At 51.8% G+C, this 24,017-nt stretch overlaps 1 protein-coding gene across 3 annotated transcripts in view; it reads right to left on the reverse strand.

Moving 5' to 3' along the window:
* Positions 1-26: 26 nt before the first annotated feature.
* Positions 27-24,017, reverse strand: part of col1a2 (collagen, type I, alpha 2) — a 123,421-nt gene continuing 99,430 nt past the window's right edge. Inside the window, exons 1-49 of one of the 3 annotated variants that reach the window (XM_072447291.1) lie at positions 23,263-23,449; positions 21,543-21,547; positions 21,110-21,136; positions 20,703-20,789; positions 19,602-19,658; positions 19,099-19,143; positions 18,972-19,025; positions 18,711-18,764; positions 18,274-18,327; positions 18,141-18,194; positions 15,434-15,487; positions 15,315-15,359; positions 15,142-15,240; positions 14,897-14,950; positions 14,731-14,829; positions 14,604-14,648; positions 14,026-14,178; positions 13,793-13,900; positions 13,662-13,715; positions 13,492-13,590; positions 13,358-13,411; positions 13,190-13,288; positions 13,070-13,123; positions 12,950-13,003; positions 12,829-12,882; positions 12,544-12,597; positions 12,415-12,459; positions 12,243-12,341; positions 12,068-12,175; positions 11,931-11,984; positions 11,799-11,852; positions 10,198-10,251; positions 9,798-9,851; positions 9,620-9,727; positions 6,603-6,656; positions 6,300-6,353; positions 6,012-6,173; positions 5,838-5,945; positions 5,663-5,770; positions 5,530-5,583; positions 5,337-5,444; positions 5,216-5,269; positions 5,042-5,149; positions 4,910-4,963; positions 4,727-4,834; positions 4,420-4,663; positions 4,012-4,196; positions 1,801-2,043; positions 27-864 (exon numbers count right to left, since the gene is read on the reverse strand). In XM_072447291.1, coding sequence (XP_072303392.1) covers positions 718-864; positions 1,801-2,043; positions 4,012-4,196; positions 4,420-4,663; positions 4,727-4,834; positions 4,910-4,963; positions 5,042-5,149; positions 5,216-5,269; positions 5,337-5,444; positions 5,530-5,583; positions 5,663-5,770; positions 5,838-5,945; positions 6,012-6,173; positions 6,300-6,353; positions 6,603-6,656; positions 9,620-9,727; positions 9,798-9,851; positions 10,198-10,251; positions 11,799-11,852; positions 11,931-11,984; positions 12,068-12,175; positions 12,243-12,341; positions 12,415-12,459; positions 12,544-12,597; positions 12,829-12,882; positions 12,950-13,003; positions 13,070-13,123; positions 13,190-13,288; positions 13,358-13,411; positions 13,492-13,590; positions 13,662-13,715; positions 13,793-13,900; positions 14,026-14,178; positions 14,604-14,648; positions 14,731-14,829; positions 14,897-14,950; positions 15,142-15,240; positions 15,315-15,359; positions 15,434-15,487; positions 18,141-18,194; positions 18,274-18,327; positions 18,711-18,764; positions 18,972-19,025; positions 19,099-19,143; positions 19,602-19,658; positions 20,703-20,789; positions 21,110-21,136; positions 21,543-21,547; positions 23,263-23,332 — 4,053 coding nt within the window. In that variant the 5' untranslated portion in view covers positions 23,333-23,449 and the 3' untranslated portion in view covers positions 27-717. Of the gene's footprint in view, positions 865-1,800; positions 2,044-4,011; positions 4,197-4,419; positions 4,664-4,726; positions 4,835-4,909; positions 4,964-5,041; positions 5,150-5,215; positions 5,270-5,336; positions 5,445-5,529; positions 5,584-5,662; positions 5,771-5,837; positions 5,946-6,011; positions 6,174-6,299; positions 6,354-6,602; positions 6,657-9,619; positions 9,728-9,797; positions 9,852-10,197; positions 10,252-11,798; positions 11,853-11,930; positions 11,985-12,067; positions 12,176-12,242; positions 12,342-12,414; positions 12,460-12,543; positions 12,598-12,828; positions 12,883-12,949; positions 13,004-13,069; positions 13,124-13,189; positions 13,289-13,357; positions 13,412-13,491; positions 13,591-13,661; positions 13,716-13,792; positions 13,901-14,025; positions 14,179-14,603; positions 14,649-14,730; positions 14,830-14,896; positions 14,951-15,141; positions 15,241-15,314; positions 15,360-15,433; positions 15,488-18,140; positions 18,195-18,273; positions 18,328-18,710; positions 18,765-18,971; positions 19,026-19,098; positions 19,144-19,601; positions 19,659-20,702; positions 20,790-21,109; positions 21,137-21,542; positions 21,548-23,262; positions 23,450-24,017 lie in introns of those variants that run through there. The other 2 variants (XM_072447289.1, XM_072447290.1) reach the window with 2 other exon arrangements.

Raw genomic sequence — 24,017 nt, forward strand, 5'->3', positions numbered from 1 at the left:
CAACATCACCGCACGCACACCACTGATGGTGGTTTGGAACATTGGACATGCTTTATTCAGAAACTTTTCACAATTTATTTAAACATCTCACATATACAAAATAGGTACAATAGTCTTTGACATTTGAAAGAGAGAGAGCGGCCGGGTCAAACCAGTTAGAATTGATGTGTTGAGGGATTTGATGAAAAAAAAGCTTCAAGAACAAACAAATTGAAACAGAACAATGTTCAAAACAAGACAAAGTCAGAGAGTTTGAGTTCCACCTGTTGAAGAGCGGGGCCCATCAGGAGGCCAGCGCCCACAACACACAGTAATACAGTCCCAGAGTGTTAGCACCATAGATCTGAGCACCTCCTGAGCACCTCCTGAGCACCTTCTGGACACTCCTGACCACATCTACGGACAAGGGTGAGGTAGATCAAACCGCTTTCATGACTCCTCGTTGGAAGGCACACAAAGACCACAGAGTAATGCTTTCTTTTTATTACACTTTTATTTTGTACAAAAAGATGACATGACGTCCCAGAACAAGCTGTTTCCCTGCGTCCCTCAGGTTTGGGCTGTATTAGTTTGCATTGCACAGACGCTGCGCATAGTCCCTTTAGTCCTCTCCGATGGGGGCCCCTCTTAAGCAGGCAGAAGGTCATTGGTACAAAACAACAGACAGAAGGGCGTTGTGGTTCTCTCTTTGGTGGTGTTAATTTATCATGAGTCTATTTATTTGAAACAGACTGGGCCAATGTCCAGACCAAACTCCTGCTCAGCGCCACCAATGTCCAAAGGTGCAATGTCGAGGATGGGTAGGCGGGACGGCTTGTTCGTCCTGTACTCGATGACTGTTTTGCTCCACTCGCCGGTGTGTCTCTGCGGGGAAGCAAACGCCGGGCGTCAGTGACACGTGTCAATCATAAACACAAAAAGTGAAAGTCATGAAGTACTACATTTCACACAGATTTTGGTTTGGACAGATTTGTGCTGCTTTTTGGCGACAGGAGGCGACTGCATCGATTACTTCATTTATCAAGTCATTTTTTGTTCTATATTTTAGCTCAAAATCTCAAATGTCTGTTTCAGGCGTTTCAAATCCAACAGAAAACACGTGTTATTTTTCTGTCCAGATCAAATGTGTCATGAGAACGTACAGATACCTGCGCTCAGATGGACTGGAGTAACCTTCAAATACATCACACTCTCACTTCAGTTCCACCACAAGAAATGTCTAACTTTCCCATTGAAGTCTCAGAAATAGATGCTAAAGCACATGATTATGTTCGTCAGCTGCCACATGCTGATTAGTATTCAAGTATTCATTTATCTTTTCATTTGTAGTCTGTAGGAATCATGTCTTTGGGGCCCTGGGGTTGGGGCCCGACAATCCGTTGAATGATCGTTTGACTATATCAATACTGACTAAAGACTAAATTAGTCGGAACAGTTTTCTAATATATCATTTTGTCAAGAGCATCACAAAATTATATGAAGCATCCAAAAATGTGAATCTTTTTGAACGTCTATTTGGCAGATTCCATAAACCGTTATAAAGTCAAATGTCACTAACAATTGTCATGGCGACCTAGACTTTGAAGAGTGTTTATTACTGAAAGGCCAATGGATCTCAGAGGACGTCAATCTTCTGCTCCAGCCTCTATGACGGGACGAGTCATCTCAGATCAGACCCTGGACTAAACTGAGCTCAAACGTGGACCAAACGTGGAGCAGGGAAACTGCACCACCTGAGTCTACAGGAAGCTGAAATGGTCATGTGATGTGCGATTGTCGTAGCCACGGAGCAGGACTCACAGTGCAGCCGTCCTCCAGCACAGAGAAGGTGAAGCGACTGTTGCCTTCAGCTCGCAGCTCCACGTCGTTGGAGCCCTGCAGCACCACGGCCTTCTTCAGGCTGCCGCTCTCCGCGTGCAGGTAGGCCACGCTGTTGAGGCAGTGGTACGTGATGTTCTGGCTGGCCTGGTTGGACAGCAGCCGCATGAAGGCCAGCTGAGTGGCCATGCTCTGGGGGCTCAGGGTCTCATCGTTGTAGGAGAACTGTGGAACACAAAGAGCAGTGTGAGCGTGTGCAGCTGCTGACGGCCCCTGGTGGTCATGGGCCCCTACTACAGGTTTTGTTCTCTTATGGGTCTCCAATCTCCAAGGAGCAGCTGAGACAATGAGTGAGCGTGCAGAGTGACCGCAGGAGCAGCTGAGAAGATGAGTGAGCGTGCAGAGTGACCGCAGGAGCAGCTGAGAAGATGAGTGAGCGTGCAGAGTGACCGCAGGAGCAGCTGAGAAGATGAGTGAGCGTGCAGAGTGACCGCAGGAGCAGCTGAGACGATGAGTGAGCGTGCAGAGTGACCGCAGGAGCAGCTGAGAAGATGAGTGAGCGTGCAGAGTGACCGCAGGAGCAGCTGAGACGATGAGTGAGCGTGCAGAGTGACCGCAGGAGCAGCTGAGAAGATGAGTGAGCGTGCAGAGTGACCGCAGGAGCAGCTGAGAAGATGAGTGAGCGTGCAGAGTGACCGCAGGAGCAGCTGAGAAGATGAGTGAGCGTGCAGAGTGACCGCAGGAGCAGCTGAGAAGATGAGTGAGCGTGCAGAGTGACCGCAGGAGCAGCTGAGAAGATGAGTGAGCGTGCAGAGTGACCGCAGGAGCAGCTGAGAAGATGAGTGAGCGTGCAGAGTGACCGCAGGAGCAGCTGAGAAGATGAGTGAGCGTGCAGAGTGACCGCAGGAGCAGCTGAGAAGATGAGTGAGCGTGCAGAGTGACCGCAGGAGCAGCTGAGAAGATGAGTGAGCGTGCAGAGTGACCGCAGGAGCAGCTGAGACGATGAGTGAGCGTGCAGAGTGACCGCAGGAGCAGCTGAGAAGATGAGTGAGCGTGCAGAGTGACCGCAGGAGCAGCTGAGAAGATGAGTGAGCGTGCAGAGTGACCGCAGGAGCAGCTGAGAAGATGAGTGAGCGTGCAGAGTGACCGCAGGAGCAGCTGAGAAGATGAGTGAGCGTGCAGAGTGACCGCAGGAGCAGCTGAGAAGATGAGTGAGCGTGCAGAGTGACCGCAGGAGCAGCTGAGAAGATGAGTGAGCGTGCAGAGTGACCGCAGGAGCAGCTGAGACGATGAGTGAGCGTGCAGAGTGACCGCAGGAGCAGCTGAGACGATGAGTGAGCGTGCAGAGTGACCGCAGGAGCAGCTGAGACGATGAGTGAGCGTGCAGAGTGACCGCAGGAGCAGCTGAGACGATGAGTGAGCGTGCAGAGTGACCGCAGGAGCAGCTGAGACGATGAGTGAGCGTGCAGAATGACCGCAGGAGCAGCTGAGACGATGAGTGAGCGTGCAGAGTGACCGCAGGAGCAGCTGAGAAGATGAGTGAGCGTGCAGAGTGACCGCAGGAGCAGCTGAGAAGATGAGTGAGCGTGCAGAGTGACCGCAGGAGCAGCTGAGAAGATGAGTGAGCGTGCAGAGTGACCGCAGGAGCAGCTGAGAAGATGAGTGAGCGTGCAGAGTGACCGCAGGAGCAGCTGAGACGATGAGTGAGCGTGCAGAGTGACCGCAGGAGCAGCTGAGAAGATGAGTGAGCGTGCAGAGTGACCGCAGGAGCAGCTGAGAAGATGAGTGAGCGTGCAGAGTGACCGCAGGAGCAGCTGAGAAGATGAGTGAGCGTGCAGAGTGACCGCAGGAGCAGCTGAGAAGATGAGTGAGCGTGCAGAGTGACCGCAGGAGCAGCTGAGAAGATGAGTGAGCGTGCAGAGTGACCGCAGGAGCAGCTGAGAAGATGAGTGAGCGTGCAGAGTGACCGCAGGAGCAGCTGAGACGATGAGTGAGCGTGCAGAGTGACCGCAGGAGCAGCTGAGACGATGAGTGAGCGTGCAGAGTGACCGCAGGAGCAGCTGAGAAGATGAGTGAGCGTGCAGAGTGACCGCAGGAGCAGCTGAGACGATGAGTGAGCGTGCAGAGTGACCGCAGGAGCAGCTGAGACGATGAGTGAGCGTGCAGAGTGACCGCAGGAGCAGCTGAGAGTACCTCGGTGCCTCCGTTGATGGTCTCTCCGAACCACACGTGCTTCTGGGCCTGGGTGCTGCGGTACCAGTTCTTGCGGGCGATGCTCTCGGGCTGAGCGTGGATGCAGGTCTCACGGGTGTCGAAGTTGCAGAAGACGCGGATGGCGTCGTTGATGCAGCCCTGGTTGGGGTCAATCCAGTAGAAGCCTGCAGAGGTCAGAGGTCAGGACCATGATCTGTACAGCCCCCGCCCTGCTGCTGCTCTTCCCTCACACTTTGGGTAATACATCATCCTTCACACTCACACCTCACACGCACAGAAGCACTCACACTCACAGCAGCTGTGAATGCGAGTGCTTCTGTGAGTGCTGCTGTGAGTGCAAGTGCTTCTGAGCGTGTAAGTGCTGCTGTGAGTGCGAGTGCTTAGTACCGCTGCTCCAGTCGGCGTGGCCGAGGCGGATGTCGCGGCAGGTGCGGGCGGGGTTCTTCCTGGAGCCTTCGGGCGTCAGCAGGTTGTCGATCTGGGTGTTCAGGGACTTGATGGTGGCGTCCACCTCGTAGTCCTTGGCCCTCTGAGCGGGCTGGTCAGCTCTGTACTCGTCGTATCCGGAGACATCATATCCACCACCAGATGGGCCAGGGGGTCCGGGCATACCGGGGGAACCGGGAGGCCCCTAGAGAAGGACAGTGTGAGGGCCTCTGCAGTGTGAGCGGGACATTATATCATCTGCACTTACAGCAGGTCCAACATATCCAGGAGGTCCACGAGCACCAGGAGAACCCACAGTACCAGAATGTCCAGCTCTTCCGTCTTTACCAGAGGGGCCATGGGGTCCGGCGGGGCCCTGCACACACACAACATCAGCTTAGATGCTTTGAGGTCCACCTATTTATACTTTCTCCTAAAGCGTGCCACTTACTCTGGGTCCAGCAAGTCCAGAAGGTCCAGCAGATCCAGAGTCTCCTGAAGGGCCCTTCAAACATAGAGATACACGAGTGAGCAAAAGAAGGAGGACCGTGGTTTGAAGTTGAGTTCTCTGGAGGTCACTTACAGAAGGTCCAGGCATGCCCTGGAGACCAGGATGTCCTCGCAGACCCTTCATGCCTCGCTCGCCCTTCTCTCCGGCCACGCCCTTCTCTCCTCTGACACCGGCGGGCCCCTACAGCACACAGTCCACATCATACATGTATCGACACAGCCTGTTAAGAGTTTGGGTGGTACTTACAGCAGCACCTCTGGCTCCAGCGGCTCCTGCAGGTCCTGAGGGTCCAGAAGCACCCTGAGGAGACACAGAGTGAGTCCACACACTCAACTCATGTCACACACATATCTCAGCTCAAACCTACAGACTCTCCACGGTTTCCAGGGCGACCAGAAGCTCCAGAGGGGCCGGCAGGTCCAGGGGCTCCTGCAAGTCCTGAGGGTCCGGGGGAACCGGGCTCACCACGATCTCCCTGCACACACGCAGCACAGCGGCTCACACAGAAACTCTACCTTGTGTTTTCTACAAGTGTTGAACTGTCAGTGAAGCAGCAGTACCTTGAATCCAGGGGTCCCAGGACGACCGGGAGGTCCATCGTTTCCAGGGGAACCCTACAAACACAGCACAGAGTCACTCAAGTCTGAGTTCACACACAGAGGTCACACAGAGGTCACACGCTCAGGTCCTCACCTCACGGCCAGCCTCTCCCTGAGGTCCAGTCATACCAGGAAGGCCAATGTTTCCAGCGGGTCCTCGGGATCCAGGGGGACCAGCGGGGCCCACTCGGCCAGGCTCTCCCTGAGGGCGACACACAGCACATGAGCCTTCAGCACATTGACACTGTCAGGGTCTTTAGTGTCCTCACCAATCCTCCAGCACCACCGGGGGAGCCGCGGTCTCCTCGAGCTCCAGGCAGACCCACAAATCCTTGCAGTCCCAGAGGCCCTGAGGTTCCAGGAGTACCAGGAGGACCCTACAACACACACGCACGAGTCAGCCCCAAACTCCTGCAGCTCCCATCAGTCACTGCTGCACTTACGGCAGGGCCAGGCTCCCCAGAGGGTCCCTTCTCTCCAGATGCACCTTGAGGACCGAGCATACCGGGTTCTCCAGAGGGACCTGCAGGGCCCACATCACCACGAGCACCACGAGGACCGTCCTTTCCAGAGGGGCCAGCAGAGCCTGGGGGTCCCACGATGCCCTGAGCAAAAGGACATTTCACATTTCACATGTGACTGTGAGGAAAGTATGTGTCTGTGTGTGTGTGTGTGTGAGTGAGTGAGTGTGAGTGTGTGTGTGTGTGTGTGTGTATGTGTGAGGAACTCACAGCAGGACCAGGAGCTCCCACTCGGCCCGCGGCTCCAGGGAATCCAGTCAGACCCTGCAACACACACTCACAGTTAGAAGGTTCTTATGATATTCCCTGGGACCCCTGGGGGCTCAGACAGTTTGGTAAATGAAAATCTAGCACTTTTTCCAAAGAAATGGTCAATTCAATCCTGTATAAACCATATGATCAGACTGAGAAGAGCCTCACGAACATGAGCTTGAACAGAGACACTTTAGAGGACGTCCCTGACTTCTGCTTGTGCAGCGGTCATCTGTGGAGGAGGGGTCAGTGTGTACTCACCGAAGCACCATTCTCTCCACGAATACCTGCGGCTCCAGGGGCTCCAGCTGCGCCCTGCGGTCACACAACACAGAGTTAAGAGTCACACCAATGGTCACTAACCCTGCGGTCACACAACACAGGGTTGTGTCAGGAGGTCTTAGTTAGGAGGTCCGTGTCAGGAGGTCCGTGTCAGGAGGTCCATGTCAGGAGGTCTTAGTTAGGAGGTCCATGTCAGGAGGTCTTAGTTAGGAGGTCTTAGTCAGGAGGTCTTAGTTAGGAGGTTCGTGTCAGGAGGTCCGTGTCAGGAGGTCCATGTCAGGAGGTCTTAGTTAGGAGGTCCATGTCAGGAGGTCTTAGTTAGGAGGTCTTAGTCAGGAGGTCCGTGTCAGGAGGTCTTAGTCAGGAGGTTCGTGTCAGGAGGTCCGTGTCAGGAGGTCCATGTCAGGAGGTCTTAGTTAGGAGGTCCATGTCAGGAGGTCTTAGTTAGGAGGTCTTAGTCAGGAGGTCCGTGTCAGGAGGTCTTAGTCAGGAGGTCCATGTCAGAAGGTCTTAGTCAGGAGGACCGTGTCAGGAGGTCTTAGTCAGGAGGTCCGTGTCAGGAGGTCCATGTCAGGAGGTCTTAGTTAGGAGGTCTTAGTCAGGAGGTCCGTGTCAGGAGGTCCGTGTCAGGAGGTCCGTGTCAGGAGGTCCGTGTCAGGAGGTCTTAGTCAGGAGGTCCGTGTCAGGAGGTCTTAGTCAGGAGGTCCATGTCAGGAGGTCTTAGTTAGGAGGTCTTAGTCAGGAGGTCCGTGTCAGGAGGTCTTAGTCAGGAGGTCCATGTCAGAAGGTCTCAGTCAGGAGGACCGTGTCAGGAGGTCTTAGTCAGGAGGTCTTAGTCAGGAGGACCGTGTCAGAAGGTCTTAGTCAGGAGGTCCATGTCAGGAGGTCCGTGTCAGGAGGTCCATGTCAGGAGGTCTTAGTTAGGAGGTCTTAGTCAGGAGGTCTTAGTCAGGAGGTCCGTGTCAGGAGGTCCGTGTCAGGAGGTCTTAGTCAGGAGGACCGTGTCAGGAGGTCTTAGTCAGGAGGTCCGTGTCAGGAGGTCCGTGTCAGGAGGTCTTAGTCAGGAGGTCCGTGTCAGGAGGTCCGTGTCAGGAGGTCTTAGTCAGGAGGTCCGTGTCAGGAGGTCCGTGTCAGGAGGTCTTAGTCAGGAGGTCCGTGTCAGGAGGTCTTAGTCAGGAGGTCCATGTCAGAAGGTCTTAGTTAGGAGGTCTTAGTCAGGAGGTCCGTGTCAGGAGGTCCGTGTCAGGAGCTCCGTGTCAGGAGGTCTTACTCAGGAGGACCGTGTCAGGAGGTCTTAGTTAGGAGGTCCATGTCAGGAGGTCTTAGTCAGGAGGTCCGTGTCAGGAGGTCCGTGTCAAGAGGTCTGTGTCAGGAGGTCCACGTCAGGAGGTCCATGTCAGGAGGTCTTAGTCAGGAGGTCCGTGTCAGGAGGTCCATGTCAGGAGGTCTTAGTCAGGAGGTCCGTGCGGGGGCCCTCAGATCAGTTTAAATAGGCATTTAAACCAATAGAGATATTTGTATTAATATTGTATTTATTTATTTAGGCTGTTATTTCAAATGTGTTCATCATTATAATAATTATAGACCTATAATTTAGTATTTAAGTAGTGAAGAACAATAAGGTAAGAAACCCCCTCGTCACCTGTAATGTGACCCCTAACCCCACACCCTAACCCCCCCGTCACCTGTAATGTGACCCCTAACCCCACACCCTAACCCCCCCGTCACCTGTAATGTGACCCCTAACCCCACACCCTAACCCCCCGTCACCTGTAATGTGACCCCTAACCCCACACCCTAACCCCCCCGTCACCTGTAATGTGACCCCTAACCCCACACCCTAACCCCCCCATCACCTGTAATGTGACCCCTAACCCCACACCCTAACCCCCCCCGTTACCTGTAATGTGACCCCTAACCCCACATCCTAACCCCCCGTCACCTGTAATGTGACCCCTAACCCCACACCCTAACCCCCCGTCACCTGTAATGTGACCCCTAACCCCACACCCTAACCCCCCCGTCACCTGTAATGTGACCCCTAACCCCACACCCTAACCCCCCCCATCACCTGTAATGTGAGCCCTAACCCCACACCCTAACCCCCCGTCACCTGTAATGTGACCCCTAACCCCACACCCTAACCCCCCCGTCACCTGTAATGTGACCCCTAACCCCACACCCTAACCCCCCCATCACCTGTAATGTGACCCCTAACCCCACACCCTAACCCCCCCCGTTACCTGTAATGTGACCCCTAACCCCACATCCTAACCCCCCGTCACCTGTAATGTGACCCCTAACCCCACACCCTAACCCCCCGTCACCTGTAATGTGACCCCTAACCCCACACCCTAACCCCCCCGTCACCTGTAATGTGACCCCTAACCCCACACCCTAACCCCCCCATCACCTGTAATGTGACCCCTAACCCCACACCCTAACCCCCCCCGTTACCTGTAATGTGACCCCTAACCCCACATCCTAACCCCCCGTCACCTGTAATGTGACCCCTAACCCCACACCCTAACCCCCCGTCACCTGTAATGTGACCCCTAACCCCACACCCTAACCCCCCCGTCACCTGTAATGTGACCCCTAACCCCACACCCTAACCCCCCCCATCACCTGTAATGTGAGCCCTAACCCCACACCCTAACCCCCCGTCACCTGTAATGTGACCCCTAACCCCACACCCTAACCCCCCCGTCACCTGTAATGTGACCCCTAACCCCACACCCTAACCCCCCCATCACCTGTAATGTGACCCCTAACCCCACACCCTAACCCCCCCCGTTACCTGTAATGTGACCCCTAATCCCACATCCTAACCCCCCGTCACCTGTAATGTGACCCCTAACCCCACACCCTAACCCCCCGTCACCTGTAATGTGACCCCTAACCCCACACCCTAACCCCCCCGTCACCTGTAATGTGACCCCTAACCCCACACCCTAACATGTGTCGTACACGTGTTGTACATGTGTTGTACTCACGGGAGGTCCAGACTGTCCAGCGGGTCCAGCAGGTCCTGAGGGTCCCAGCTCTCCCTTTCCTCCAGCAGGTCCTTTCTCTCCTCGTGCACCAGCTTGACCGTCAGCACCCTACGAGTGTAGGCTCAGGTTAGTGAAGTGTGTGTGTGTGTGTGTGTGTTAGGATGTGGTCAGGACTTACAGGAGGTCCAGCGAAGCCAGGAGAACCAGCAGGTCCCACCTCTCCTCGCTCGCCCTGTGGGAGTCACACGTTAAAGCTGCATGAAACATCCACAATCGTTTTCACAAATCATTTCTGATGCACTCTTCAAATAATAAAACAAGTTCATTCAAAATTCAGGCAAACGGAGCAGGATTCATCAGCAACAGTCCAACTGTGAGAAAACTGTACAAAAACATTTAAATATGTCGTGTATAAGTGTTTAGTAAAAAGTTATTCCAGAGTTCCTTCAATGTTTGATTATTTTAGTTTTTAATGAGCAAAACAAAACAGCACACAATGATAGAAGTGGTAGTGCTGGACTGTAGATAGAGAGCACAATACACTGACTGGAACAGAAGAACCATGAGGTGAGGCTTACAGAGGCTCCGCGGGCGCCGGCAGGTCCGGCAGGTCCAAATGATCCAGCTTCTCCCTGCACAAGAGAACACAAGGCCACAATAAGTCACTCCTCCCAGACTTAAGCACACAACTTCCTCATGATGTCAGGAAGTACGGAACTGACCTGATCTACATTACAAGAACTATGAAGAGCTTCACTGTCAAGGCTGCAACCTTTAAGTTCCTTTCAAGGCTGCAACATTTAAGTCCCTTTCAAGGCTGCATCCTTTAAGTCCCTTTCAAGGCTGCAACCTTTAAGTCCCTTTCAAGGCTGCAACCTTTAAGTCCCTTTCAAGGCTGCAACCTTTAAGTCCCTTTCAAGGCTGCAACCTTTAAGTCCCTTTCAAGGCTGCAACCTTCAAGTCCCTTTCAAGGCTGCAACCTTTAAGTCCCTTTCAAGGCTGCATCCTTTAAGTCCCTTTCAAGGCTGCAACCTTCAAGTCCCTTTCAAGGCTGCAACCTTCAAGTCCCTTTCAAGGCTGCAACCTTTAAGTCCCTTTCAAGGCTGCAACCTTCAAGTCCCTTTCAAGGCTGCATCCTTTAAGTCCCTTTCAAGGCTGCAACCTTTAAGTCCCTTTCAAGGCTGCAACCTTTAAGTCCCTTTCAAGGCTGCATCCTTTAAGTCCCTTTCAAGGCTGCAACCTTCAAGTCCCTTTCAAGGCTGCAACCTTCAAGTCCCTTTCAAGGCTGAAACCTTTAAGTCCCTTTCAAGGCTGCAACCTTCAAGTCCCTTTCAAGGCTGCATCCTTTAAGTCCCTTTCAAGGCTGCAACCTTTAAGTCCCTTTCAAGGCTGCAACCTTCAAGTCCCTTTCAAGGCTGCAACCTTCAAGTCCCTTTCAAGGCTGCAACCTTTAAGTCCCTTTCAAGGCTGCAACCTTCAAGTCCCTTTCAAGGCTGCAACCTTTAAGTCCCTTTCAAGGCTGCAACCTTTAAGTCCCTTTCAAGGCTGCAACCTTCAAGTCCCTTTCAAGGCTGCATCCTTTAAGTCCCTTTCAAGGCTGCAACCTTTAAGTCCCTTTCAAGGCTGCAACCTTCAAGTCCCTTTCAAGGCTGCAACCTTCAAGTCCCTTTCAAGGCTGCATCCTTTAAGTCCCTTTCAAGGCTGCAACCTTCAAGTCCCTTTCAAGGCTGCATCCTTTAAGTCCCTTTCAAGGCTGCAACCTTCAAGTCCCTTTCAAGGCTGCATCCTTTAAGTCCCTTTCAAGGCTGCAACCTTTAAGTCCCTTTCAAGGCTGCAACCTTCAAGTCCCTTTCAAGGCTGCAACCTTTAAGTCCCTTTCAAAGCCACAAAAGCTGTTTGTCTCATTGAGTGAATAGTGTTGTAAGCACCGTACCTCACCACCAGGGGGCAGTGTTCTCGTGTGTGTTAATGCAGTATGATCTCTGAGTGACGTGTGTTTTGTGTGTGTGTTGTATGTGTTTTGTGTGTGTGTTGTATGTGTGTTGTGTGTGTGTTGTATGTGTTTTGTGTGTGTGTTGTATGTGTTTCGTGTGTGTGTTGTGTGTAGTGTTTTAGAGATGAGACTCAGCAACATGTGTACAGCTACACTGCAGTTTTGATGGAATGAATCATTATTCACCTTATCACCATTGGCTCCAGTGGGTCCCGGGGGTCCGGCTGCTCCAGGCAGACCCTAAACACCAGAACAAAGTAAGACCACAGCCTCATCATCATCATCGTGTGTGTAACGTTACACGTGAGAGTCACGTACCCGAGCTCCGTCTCTGCCAGAGTTTCCATCAGGTCCTCGGTGTCCCAGCTCTCCCTGTAACACACACACAAGTGTTTTAGACACACACTTAGACACACACACACACACACACACATCACAGAGGAATCTGTGACTACCTTCTCTCCTTTGCCGCCGGGTCCTCCAGCTGCTCCTCGATCTCCGGGCATACCGCCGGGACCCTGGTGTCCGGGGGCCCCTGCAGCTCCAGTGGGGCCTGGCTCTCCCTGAGGACAGCTACATCTTTACACACTGACACAAAACAAGTGAGGAGGGAAATGAAACCGTCTTTACCTTAGAACCATCAGAACCAGGGGTTCCAGCAGGTCCTCGGGGTCCAATTGGCCCCTGGGCTCCGGTAGATCCTGCAGCTCCAGGATTTCCTCGCTCTCCCTGCACCAGAGTGTTAGAGTTTTAGTCTCAGAGCCGCCGTGCACGGGTCCTGAAGGAGAGCACAAGCACTCACCTTACCACCAGCAGGTCCTGAGGCTCCATGGTCTCCGGGGATTCCCTGCAGACACACACACACACACACACAGGTCAGAATTACAACAACATCATCTTTAATATTGTCTATACTGTCTGCTCTACTTACTCTGTCTCCAGGTTTGCCAGCCTCTCCAGCAGGTCCCGCGGGGCCGGACAGACCCTGGACACAAACAGGTCAGCTCAGGTCAGCTCAGGTCAGATCAATGCATTGTAAAAAAAAAGATTCAGCTTAAATAAATTAAACTAATCTTGAACTAAAACCCAATGAAAAAAAGTGTGTCTTAAAATGATCAACAGAAGTGGATCTTGTGGAGAGCTTCTGACCAGTGCAGCGGACACTGGTTCTTCTGACCAGTGTCTACTGTATGTAGACGGGGTGTTTCCTTGTTACCTGGAAGCCGGGTGCTCCAGAGGGTCCTTGCTCTCCCTTCTCGCCTGGTCCTCCCTAGAACACACGAAAAGTTAAGAACGCACACTCAAGTGTTCCACTAACTTGCTTCTAAGGTTCTTACAACAGGGCCGAGAGGACCGGATGCTCCGTTGTTTCCGTCAGGTCCTGGGGGCCCCTGCAGACACAACACATGAGCTCAGGCTTTGACACGTGTGAGTGACAGAAGTGGATCTTTTCTTACTCTCAGACCCGTAGCACCAGAAGATCCTTTGTCTCCAGGTTTCCCTGGCTCACCCTGTGGGCGACACACACTTCACACACTGTGCTTTCACGTTCACATAAACAACACTGCTCTACATACAGAAGGCCCCTTAGGTCCGGGGAAGCCGATGTTTCCAGGCTGGCCCCGGGGCCCGGTGGGTCCAGGAGGACCAGAGCGTCCGTCTTGTCCAGCAGGGCCCTGCACAAGGACAGAGGTCATTAGACATGATGACTGTGGTGTACGTTAGTGAATATGTCCCACACTCACAGAAGGTCCTTCCTTTCCGGGGGGGCCCGAGCTCCCAGGGCTCCCTGGGTGTCCCTGTTCATGAAGCACAGAGGTTAGCGTCTCCAGAATGTGTATGTGCAGTATTTAGACAGAAGCTCCAGTGTAGGACTCACCCTGAGGCCAGCGGCACCAGGCTCTCCAGCGCGGCCTGCGTCTCCAGGGGTTCCACGGGGCCCAGCAGATCCGGTGGCTCCTCTGGCTCCAGGCATGCCCTGCACATTCACACAGAGAGGATGAGAACCATGCAGCTGTTTGGAGAGCTCAGGAGGAAACATGAACTTACAATAGGTCCAGCTCTTCCATCAGCACCAGGCAGACCGCGACCTCCAGGAGCGCCCTGCACACCAGCACACATGTTAGCACAGAGAACACCACAACACGACAACACCTACACAACGTCTACAAAATACTCACTCTGGCTCCTCGCAGGCCAGCGGGGCCCGAGGCGCCCAGCTCACCAGTGGGGCCTCTCTTTCCCTCTTCTCCCTGAGATCCAGGGGGTCCCTGAGGTCCAGAGTTACCCTGTAGGTGCACATGGAACATGTGAGTTACTCCTCCTCACAGCAGCTCCTCACTGCAGCTCCTCACTGCAGCTCCTCACTGCAGCTCCTCACTGCAGCTCCTCACAGCACAGAGATCACACTCACAGGTTCTCCTTTGGGACCAGAGTCTCCCTTCACTCCTTGGATTCCAGGGTCTCCAGGCAGTCCTCTGGGGCCAGCGGGGCCCTGAGCTCCCTGGGGTCCAGGGCCTCCTCTTGCTCCAGGGAAACCAGGAGCTCCAGCAATGCCTGCGGGTCCCTGTCAGAAACAAACACAGAGAAAATGAATACTCACATTTAAGAGTCTCACAGCAGCTCTGTCTCATACTCACAGCAGCTCTGTCTCATACTCACAGCAGCTCTGTCTCATACTCACAGCAGCTCTGTCTCATACTCACAGCGGCTCTGTCTCATACTCACAGCAGCTCTGTCTCATACTCACAGCAGCTCTGTCTCATACTCACAGCGGCTCTGTCTCATACTCACAGCAGCTCTGTCTCATACTCACAGCGGCTCTGTCTCATACTCACAGCAGCTCTGTCTCATACTCACAGCAGCTCTGTCTCATACTCACAGCGGCTCTGTCTCATACTCACAGCAGCTCTGTTTCATACTCACAGCAGCTCTGTCTCATACTCACAGCAGCTCTGTTTCATACTCACAGCAGCTCTGTCTCATACTCACAGCGGCTCCTTTGGCTCCGTTCAGTCCGTTGGCTCCAGGGTTTCCCTACAGAGTGAGAGAGGACATTTAAATGAATCATAAATACTGCACACAACACCAGCCACTTGTTTGAGATAACTAAACTCACAGGGGGTCCAACTGGGCCACCAGCGCCGTTGGGACCAGGCTCTCCTCGTGATCCCTGAGGTCCAGATGGGCCGTTGGAGCCTGCAGGTCCGATCTCGCCCTGTGGAGGGCAACACATATTAACTTCAGTCCAACACAACATCAACCAATAATCAGGTCACACCTACCTTAGGACCTGGACCACCGGGGAAACCAGGGGGTCCAGCAGCACCAACGGGTCCCTGAGGAAAGAGCAGACACCGGGGTCAGAGCAGGGTGTCATGTAACAACAACACTATTGGTTTATCATTTGAATAATATGATGTCCTTATTATTATATATGATCACAGCATTTTAATAATGATCATCATCATAATGTCATGTCCTGTGAGTCTCAGTTATTCCCTGACCCTTCGTGTGTGAGGGTTCTTACAGCGGCGCCAGCGGGGCCAGTGTTGCCATCAGCACCTCGAGCACCAGCGGAACCTGCAGGACCAGCACGACCTCTCTCTCCGGCCAAACCTCGGGAGCCCTAAGGAAAAGTATGTTTTCATCAAACTCCATCAACTCATGTGTCAGCGCAGAGCAGAACTGTGAGGCCCTTACAGCCAGACCGGGGCTTCCAGAGGCCCCAGCGGATCCGGTCTCTCCCTGCACACAAACACACACAGGTAAGATGGACGTCACAACAAAAGACATGAGCACTACTGCTTTTGAGAGCTCACCTTAGCTCCAGCAGTACCAGGCTCTCCTTTACGTCCATCCAGACCATTGTAGCCCTGAGGGACAGAAGGCAGTGTTAGGTCAGACTCAACGCTCTGAGGCAGAAGACATGAGGGTCTGAGGCAGGAGACAAGAGGGTCTGAGGCAGAAGACATGAGGGTCTGCTGAAGACACGAGGGTCTGAGGCTGAAGACAAGAGGGTCTGAGGCTGAAGACACCAGGGTCTGAGGCAGAAGACACGAGGGTCTGAGGCAGAAGACACCAGGGTCTGAGGCAGAAGACACGAGGGTCTGAGGCAGAAGACACGAGGGTCTGAGGCAGAAGACACGAGGGTCTGCTGAAGACATGAGGGTCTGAGGCAGAAGACACGAGGGTCTGAGGCAGAAGACACGAGGGTCTGCTGAAGACACGAGGGTCTGCTGAAGACACGAGGGTCTGAGGCAGGAGACACCAGGGTCTGAGGCAGAAGACACGAGGGTCTGCTGAAGACACGAGGGTCTGAGGCAGAAGACAAGAGGGTCTGAGGCTGAAGACACCAGGGTCTGAGGCAGAAGACACGAGGGTCTGAGGCAGAAGACACGAGGGTCTGAGGCAGAAGACATGAGGGTCTGAGGCAGAAGACAAGAGGGTCTGAGGCAGAAGACACCAGGGTCTGCTGAAGACACGAGGGTCTGAGGCAGAAGACAATAGGGTCTGAGGCTGAAGACACCAGGGTCTGAGGCAGAAGACACGAGGGTCTGAGGCAGAAGACACCAGGGTCTGAGGCAGAAGACACCAGGGTCTGCTGAAGACACGAGGGTCTGAGGCAGAAGACAAGAGGGTCTGAGGCTGAAGACACCAGGGTCTGAGGCTGAAGACACCAGGGTCTGAGGCAGAAGACACGAGGGTCTGCTGAAGACACGAGGGTCTGAGGCAGAAGACACCAGGGTCTGAGGCAGAAGACACAAGGGTCTGCTGAAGACACGAGGGTCTGAGGCAGAAGACAAGAGGGTCTGAGGCAGAAGACAAGAGCGTCTGAGGCAGAAGACACGAGGGTCTGAGGCAGGAGACACGAGGGTCTGAGGCAGAAGACACGAGGGTCTGAAGCAGAAGACAAGAGGGTCTGAGGCAGAAGACACGAGGGTCTGCTGAAGACACGAGGGTCTGAAGCAGAAGACAAGAGGGTCTGAGGCAGAAGACACGAGGGTCTGCTGAAGACACGAGGGTCTGAGGCAGGAGACAAGAGGGTCTGAGGCTGAAGACACCAGGGTCTGAGGCAGAAGACACGAGGGTCTGAGGCAGAAGACACCAGGGTCTGAGGCAGAAGACACGAGGGTCTGAGGCAGAAGACATGAGGGTCTGAGGCAGAAGACACGAGGGTCTGAGGCAGAAGACACGAGGGTCTGCTGAAGACACGAGGGTCTGCTGAAGACACGAGGGTCTGAGGCAGGAGACACCAGGGTCTGAGGCAGAAGACACGAGGGTCTGCTGAAGACACGAGGGTCTGAGGCAGAAGACAAGAGGGTCTGAGGCTGAAGACACCAGGGTCTGAGGCAGAAGACACGAGGGTCTGAGGCAGAAGACACGAGGGTCTGAGGCAGAAGACATGAGGGTCTGAGGCAGAAGACAAGAGGGTCTGAGGCAGAAGACACGAGGGTCTGCTGAAGACACGAGGGTCTGAGGCAGAAGACAAGAGGGTCTGAGGCAGAAGACACGAGGGTCTGAGGCAGAAGACACGAGGGTCTGCTGAAGACACGAGGGTCTGAGGCAGAAGACACCAGGGTCTGAGGCAGAAGACACGAGGGTCTGCTGAAGACACGAGGGTCTGAGGCAGAAGACAAGAGGGTCTGAGGCAGAAGACAAGAGCGTCTGAGGCAGAAGACACGAGGGTCTGAGGCAGGAGACACGAGGGTCTGAGGCAGAAGACACGAGGGTCTGAAGCAGAAGACAAGAGGGTCTGCTGAAGACACGAGGGTCTGAAGCAGAAGACAAGAGGGTCTGAGGCAGAAGACACGAGGGTCTGCTGAAGACACGAGGGTCTGAGGCAGGAGACACCAGGGTCTGAAGCAGAAGACACGACATTCTGCAGGTCAAACATTATTCACTATTTAATCTGTTTAATGGGATGATATTTTTGTAATGAAACGTGCTTGTTGATGGTGTAGTGGCATAAGAGGTGACACATATGTGGCTTTAACTGTTTGCTGAATGTTTCTCGACTCTCTGTCCCATTTCACACTAAAGCTGTCCTGTCAAACAAAGTCATGGTGGAGGTGGTGTAGCTCCTGTGTTGCTTCGTTAAAGCTGCACTGCGGAACTTCATGAAGGAGTTGTTTGTGTAATTCCTCCTCCAGGTCACGCCCAAAGCAAAAGAAGTAAGAATTCTGAGGTTTACCACCTTCTCTCATCTCCATGGAAACAAGCAGGTGACGGAGAGGCGGGCCCCGTCACACCCGGAGTGTTTGAACAGTAAAAACACCTGATGCATGTGTTTGATAGTGTGGAACGCTCCTGCACATTAGACTTCTACAGCTCTGAGCCACTTTAGAGCTGTAGAGGTGAAAGGTCACCTGAATGCTCACTCATTTTGTTAGCATTAGCTTCGAAACGCGCGATGTGATCAGGATGTTTCTTGTCAGAATAATACAGCAAATAAAATGTCCTCTACATATCACTGAGAGTCATGTTCAAAGAGGGAAACTGTGGCTTTCTGTGTGTAACAGAACTTACTCTGTGTCCTTTCATTCCGGGGAGTCCGGGGGTTCCAGGGAATCCACGAGCGCCCTGCACATCCACAGACGTGTTAGATACACATATTACAAACGGATGAGTCAGTATTCACAAACATGTTTATGGATCTGACCTGAGCACCAGGGGTCCCTCTGTCTCCAGGCTTTCCAGGTCTGCCATTGTTTCCCTGAAGAGCCACACAAGCGAGGATGAGGACAACACAACTGACACAACTGACACAACTGACACACACTCTCACTACGACACTTCAAAAGGAGGTGTGTTTTTGAAAGTTAACAAATAAACAGGTATAAAGTATGAATAATATTCTCATAGTCACTTTATACTTTGAGCTCAGATTTCAAAGCTTTAAACATATCAATAACTCTCACTAATAACTAGCATTTTGTTCAAAAGATCCCTAGTTTTGATTTGTTGGAATTACTGAGATCATTAAAATGTATATTAAAAAAATTAAATCTACAAACACGGAACATTCTGTGAATTTCATAAACATTGTATACATTATTTTAAATATTTTTAGTATATGTAAAAGCAAATAATACATACATCTTCACCAGATTTGCCAGGGGGTCCGCTGGGTCCTCGGGGGCCAACAGCGCCCTGCACAGAGAGAGTTCAGCTCTATCACAGCTTTACACCGACATTCTATCAACGTAATAATGCTGAAAATAATCACACAAAATCAGAAGAAAAATGCCATTCGTATAATTCGGTTTGGCGTGGTCAATGTTTGCCATGACATAGAAATAAAACAGTAGCAATAACAGATGATAAATGTAAAGTAAAGTTTATGAAAGTGGATCTTACAGCTTGACCGTTTTCGCCGGGCTCTCCAGGGTGTCCGGTGTGTCCTTGAGGTCCCTGTGAGTGAAAGTACAAGATTAGAGCAGAAGAGCCAGGGCCGCTGTGATGGGAGTGACAGTGGAGCACTTACAGGGGGGCCAGGGGGTCCAGGGGGCCCGGAGGGGCCCATCATGCCCTGCAACAAGAGCACAGTTAGAACACACACAAAAGACACACAGAAGACACACAAGACACACAAAAGACACACAAAAGACACACAAACACAATGATCCGCAGAGTAACGTCATAAGACATTTCCTCCTGTTATTTCTACAGAAAACACAATGGATGATGATAATAATGATATTGAAACAACTGAATGTCACTGACACATATTCTTACTGTACTATATAGTTTAAAACAGGAGGTGCAACTAGTAAACAGCACAATGTAACATTAGTTAGCATAAATATGAAGCTATAGATGTTCCCAGAGATTGTTTGGTCCTCAACATAGAGTCATATTTCATATCAACAAACGTGTTCCATTCTTATTTTTAAAAAGCTCTTTATGTCGCACTTTTTATTGCTTATTACTTTATTACTATAAACCAAAACCTTTGAATGCAAGTGGTGGTCAGGAGTTTGCACGTACCATGGGTCCAGGACCAGGGTCAGGGGCCTTCACACCATCGTACTGAGCAGCAAAGTTCTGCAGAGCAAACACAGCATTTAGAAGAACATCAAGAACATCTACAGGGAAACTGTGCCAGGCCTCATTTTATTTTATATGATTTATGACAGAGGCCGATCCCAGACTCTTCAGGCCTGAGCCCGGGTGCTCTCTGGATACAAGAGTAGAGCAGCACGCAGGAACTGCACTTTCAGGCCAGACAGAAGGACCAGACAGAGGAACCAGAACCAGACAGAGGAACCAGACAGAGGAACCAGACAGAGGAACCAGACTGAGGAACCAGACTGAGGAACCAGACAGAGGAACCAGGAGCACCAGGAGCCCCAGGAGCACGTTCAGGCAGAACACAAGCAGAGGGACAGAGGTTTAATGGTGCTTAAACATGAATAACAGATGTGGGAGGAGATGGGTCACACATGTGTTCACTTTTTAAGGGGTCAAAAGGCAGAGGTCAAAAGGTCAAAAGGCCACAGGGTTGAGCGTTAATGAGGCAGAAATGGCTTTACAATATGTCCACCATTTGGCCCACATTTAGTAAAGACTCAAAATGACATGCGCTGGCTGGTATTTTATAACATCACGTCAAAGTGCTGTAAAGTCACGTGACTGTGGATCAGGATCTGAATCTGAATCTGAATCTGAATTCAGTTCAGAGCCGGTGTCAACGAACAGAATTCATAAACTATGAAGCTGCTTTGGAGACGCAACATAAAACAATGAACAATGATAAAAACAAGACATGTCCAATCAAACGGGCAGATAGTGCAGTGAGTGATACAAGTGGAATAAACATTTGGCTCCAGGAAAAAAGCAATGACATGGAGATGGACGAGGGGGCCGGGGCCGACTGTCAAGGGCCAGACTGAAGGGACATCGCACATTTAGAAAACGGAAAGACAAGCAAACTAAATTAAACCAGATTTGCTGGACACTGGGACAAAAGGGACGGACTGACTTTAGACAACTCTTTTAGCCTTTTCACTCTCTGTGTCTTGTTCTGTTTGTTTTTTACTTTGCTTTATAGAAAATGCTCGTAGAGGAACAAACACCCAAAACACTTACTCCGCCTCCGAGTCCAGGGGGTCCAGGGGGTCCAGCGGGTCCAGGCAGGCCAGGCTTTCCATCTTTTCCATCAGGGCCACGTGGACCCTACACAAAACATGATGATTTTATTGTTAACCCTTGACCCATTTCCTGATTCACTTGTTCTTGTTGTTGTTGTTCTAGTTGTTGTTGTTGTTGTTGCTGGTTTACATGCATATATTGAATCGATCTGAATGCACACAATGTTTGTGTTATTATAAATAGAAGATAACGCCTCGCTGTCTTTGACTATTAGAGTTGATGTAAACAAAGAGGCGTGGCCTGTGAGGTTATTAGCTCATGTGACATTAGTTTGAAGTCATGTGACATAAATAACACGTGTATGTGTAATAATCATAAACAGTAAAAGAAGAGAAGAGGCGTACCCGGTCACCTCGAGGTCCTTTCTCTCCCTGCAGCACAAACACAGTTACAGTTACACACTGTCATTACACACTGTCATTACACACTGTCATTACACACTGTCATTACACACTGTCATTACACACTGTCATTACACACACTTCAGCTGAGACCAGCGTCATATGAACTGAAGCTTTTCCATGGATTCAAAACTATTCATAAGACACAAAAATGAGCACAAATATGTTTGACACGTCCCACAGCAAAGGCCAGAACCCCCTTAATGTGAGTGAAGTACCAGCGGCATCTCAGAATTACATGTGTGTCTGTGGTGCAGGGCCGGTGTCCACAGCAGCAGCTTCAGCACCAGGCCCAGGGACAGCCCTCTCACCAGCCCCACAAAGGACCCTTTGTGCAGGGCCCCTGGGCCCCTGCCCCGTATTCAGTTACAATCACAGCAGCTTTGGCCAATCGCACCCTCACCTGCTCCAGACAGGACATGTACCTACGGCTAAACCCACATGGTCCCAACATCGTCCCCGCACTCGGCGCACCGCACCGGAGCGAGCAGAGAGTGAGGAGAGGGCCTGCCGCCGCCGCTGCTGCTGCTGCTGCACATTTAGGTAAGTGTGTTCACGTGTGTTCACGTGTGTACATGTGTGTACACGTGTGTACATGTGTGTACATGTGTGTACACGTGTGTTCACGTGTGTACATGTGTGTACATGTGTGTACATGTGTGTACATGTGTGTACATGTGTGTACACGTGTGTACATGTGTGTACACGTGTGTACATGTGTGTACATGTGTGTACACGTGTGTTCACGTGTGTACATGTGTGTACTAACCGAGGCTGGGGGTCCGGAGCAGAGTGGAAGGAGGCAAGGAAACAAGAGAGGAGACTTGTTAGAACATGAACAGACAACTCCTCAAACAAGTGTCTAAGTAAAACTGCAGTGGGCCCTGTGAGGCTCTGAAGTGCATGTATGCAGTCTGCACTGTGTCAGGGGCCTTCTGCAGTGAAGGTGCAGCTGCAGGGCATCTGGAGCTTCTCTGCTCTGAGGTGGTGCATTCCAGAGCGGAGGCTGCAGGAGCCACAGGCCGGTGCAGGCCTGCGCTGGCCCCGGTGCTGGTCCCGGTGCTGGGGGGTACGGAGAAGGAGCGCGCCTCAAAAAGGACAAAAAGTGGAACTAGCTGTGCGTTTGTGAGGATGCGCTCTGGAATATACAAAGAGCTGATATTTAAACATGACGTACGCAATTTATGTAATTCAAAGAGAGAATTCCTCCCAGAGTCAAATGGAGCAGCTCTGAACACGCCGGTGTTTAGTCTGAACTTCATTAGGGCCATTCCAGAAGTCTAAAAGGTTTAAAGCCTTTTATTTCCAGCTCAATCATGACAAAGTCCAGGGCACAAAGTCTAAATAAAGCTGATCATGTGACTGTGGCCCAGACCAGAGCCTGTGTGGAGCACCTCAGGTCTGAGGGCTGGAGCTGGTCCAAGTGAGACCTCAGCGTGACCTCTGCCACGTCCTGAGCAATGCCGCCCACAAGAGGGCGCACGTGCACTGCCTACGTCACGAGAGACGACGCGAGCCTGTCCATCACACTGAGACAAGCTTGACCAATGAGATGAAGCATCTGGCTCCAGTTCTGTCTGACCAAATGCTTAGTATGAGTTTAAGGGTGATTTTAAATGATGATATAAGCGACACATGCAAGACAAGTTCATCTAAAGTAGCCTACATTTTAAATGTCCTAAATTAAACTAAATAAACTTAACTAAACGTGTTTGTCTGATTCAAAGGTCAAATGTCCTGCTGAATGAAGCCGACCCTCTGCTTCACACGGCCGCCAGGGGGCGTTCTGGAAGTTTCCAGCCTTATTCCATCTGGATGGAACAATGCGTCCAACGCCCCAAACTTTTCCATCTAAGGCAGAACCCTCTGATAATAAATGCTTATGTCTATAACTAAGTGCCCTAAACTTAACTGCTTTTATCTCTTCACTACTTTTCTACAGCCTAAATATTATCCATCACAAAGCTGCAGAAAAACAAAAGGAAAAATATCCTCTGGAGATAATCCGTTGAGGTAAACTAGTTCCAGACTCCTCTGGGTGAAGTGGTCCAAAGGCAGAACATCCCTGAAGCAGCCGAACTTCCAAAAAGACTTACATTGACATGTCGTTAGGTATGAAGTTACTGCGAGCAGCAACAGAATCCGGGTATCCACAAAGCTGAGCATGTCTAAAAGGACATGCAGACTCCTTGTGCCGCTGAGCCCTGGTCGTGAGCGCACTTAGGCAGTCATACACGGGACTGAGGGACTCCAAACTGAGCGGAAAGCTGCTGCCGTGATGCTGAGAGGCGCAGGAGGCTGGGGCCCCTTTATACGGCAGGAGGGACTCTGCTCCCGCTGTCACTCAGAGCGCTCTCCACCAATCAGCGCCTCCGCCCGGAGCGCCTGCTCCACTGCGCCTCCGCCAGGATGATGACGAACACAAGCTCTAATTAGATCCATTCTTTTTGAGGACGTGGACAGAGCTCGAAAAAGAGATACCACTAGTTTTACTCCGTGAGAACGCGGAGGGGCCAGCGCAGACAGGAGCAGACAGGAGCAGACAGGGGCAGACAGGGGCAGACAGGGACACACAGGGACAGACAGGAGCAGACAGGAGCAGACAGGGACAGGGACAGACAGGAGTCTAGATGCTTGTGTTCACACTGGATGGAGAGTGACTGTAAAAGAGCCTGAATCTCCAGCACATTTAGAGTTTCTTCTGGACTCACTTCCCTTGGGGCCCTTGACTTTGGTTGGGCGCGTGGGGCCGTTTGTTGACGTGACAAACTCTATCACGTGTTTAACAGTTTTAAAAACACTTGATAAACCCGCGCGCGCTCATGTCTCCACTTTGGAATGCGCGCGCACG

This window comes from Eucyclogobius newberryi, unplaced genomic scaffold (assembly GCF_026437365.1).
Source record: "Eucyclogobius newberryi isolate DKJ021-1_F unplaced genomic scaffold, fEucNew1.0.hap1 SCAF_16, whole genome shotgun sequence".
In the NCBI taxonomy this organism is placed as follows: domain Eukaryota; kingdom Metazoa; phylum Chordata; class Actinopteri; order Gobiiformes; family Gobiidae; genus Eucyclogobius; species Eucyclogobius newberryi.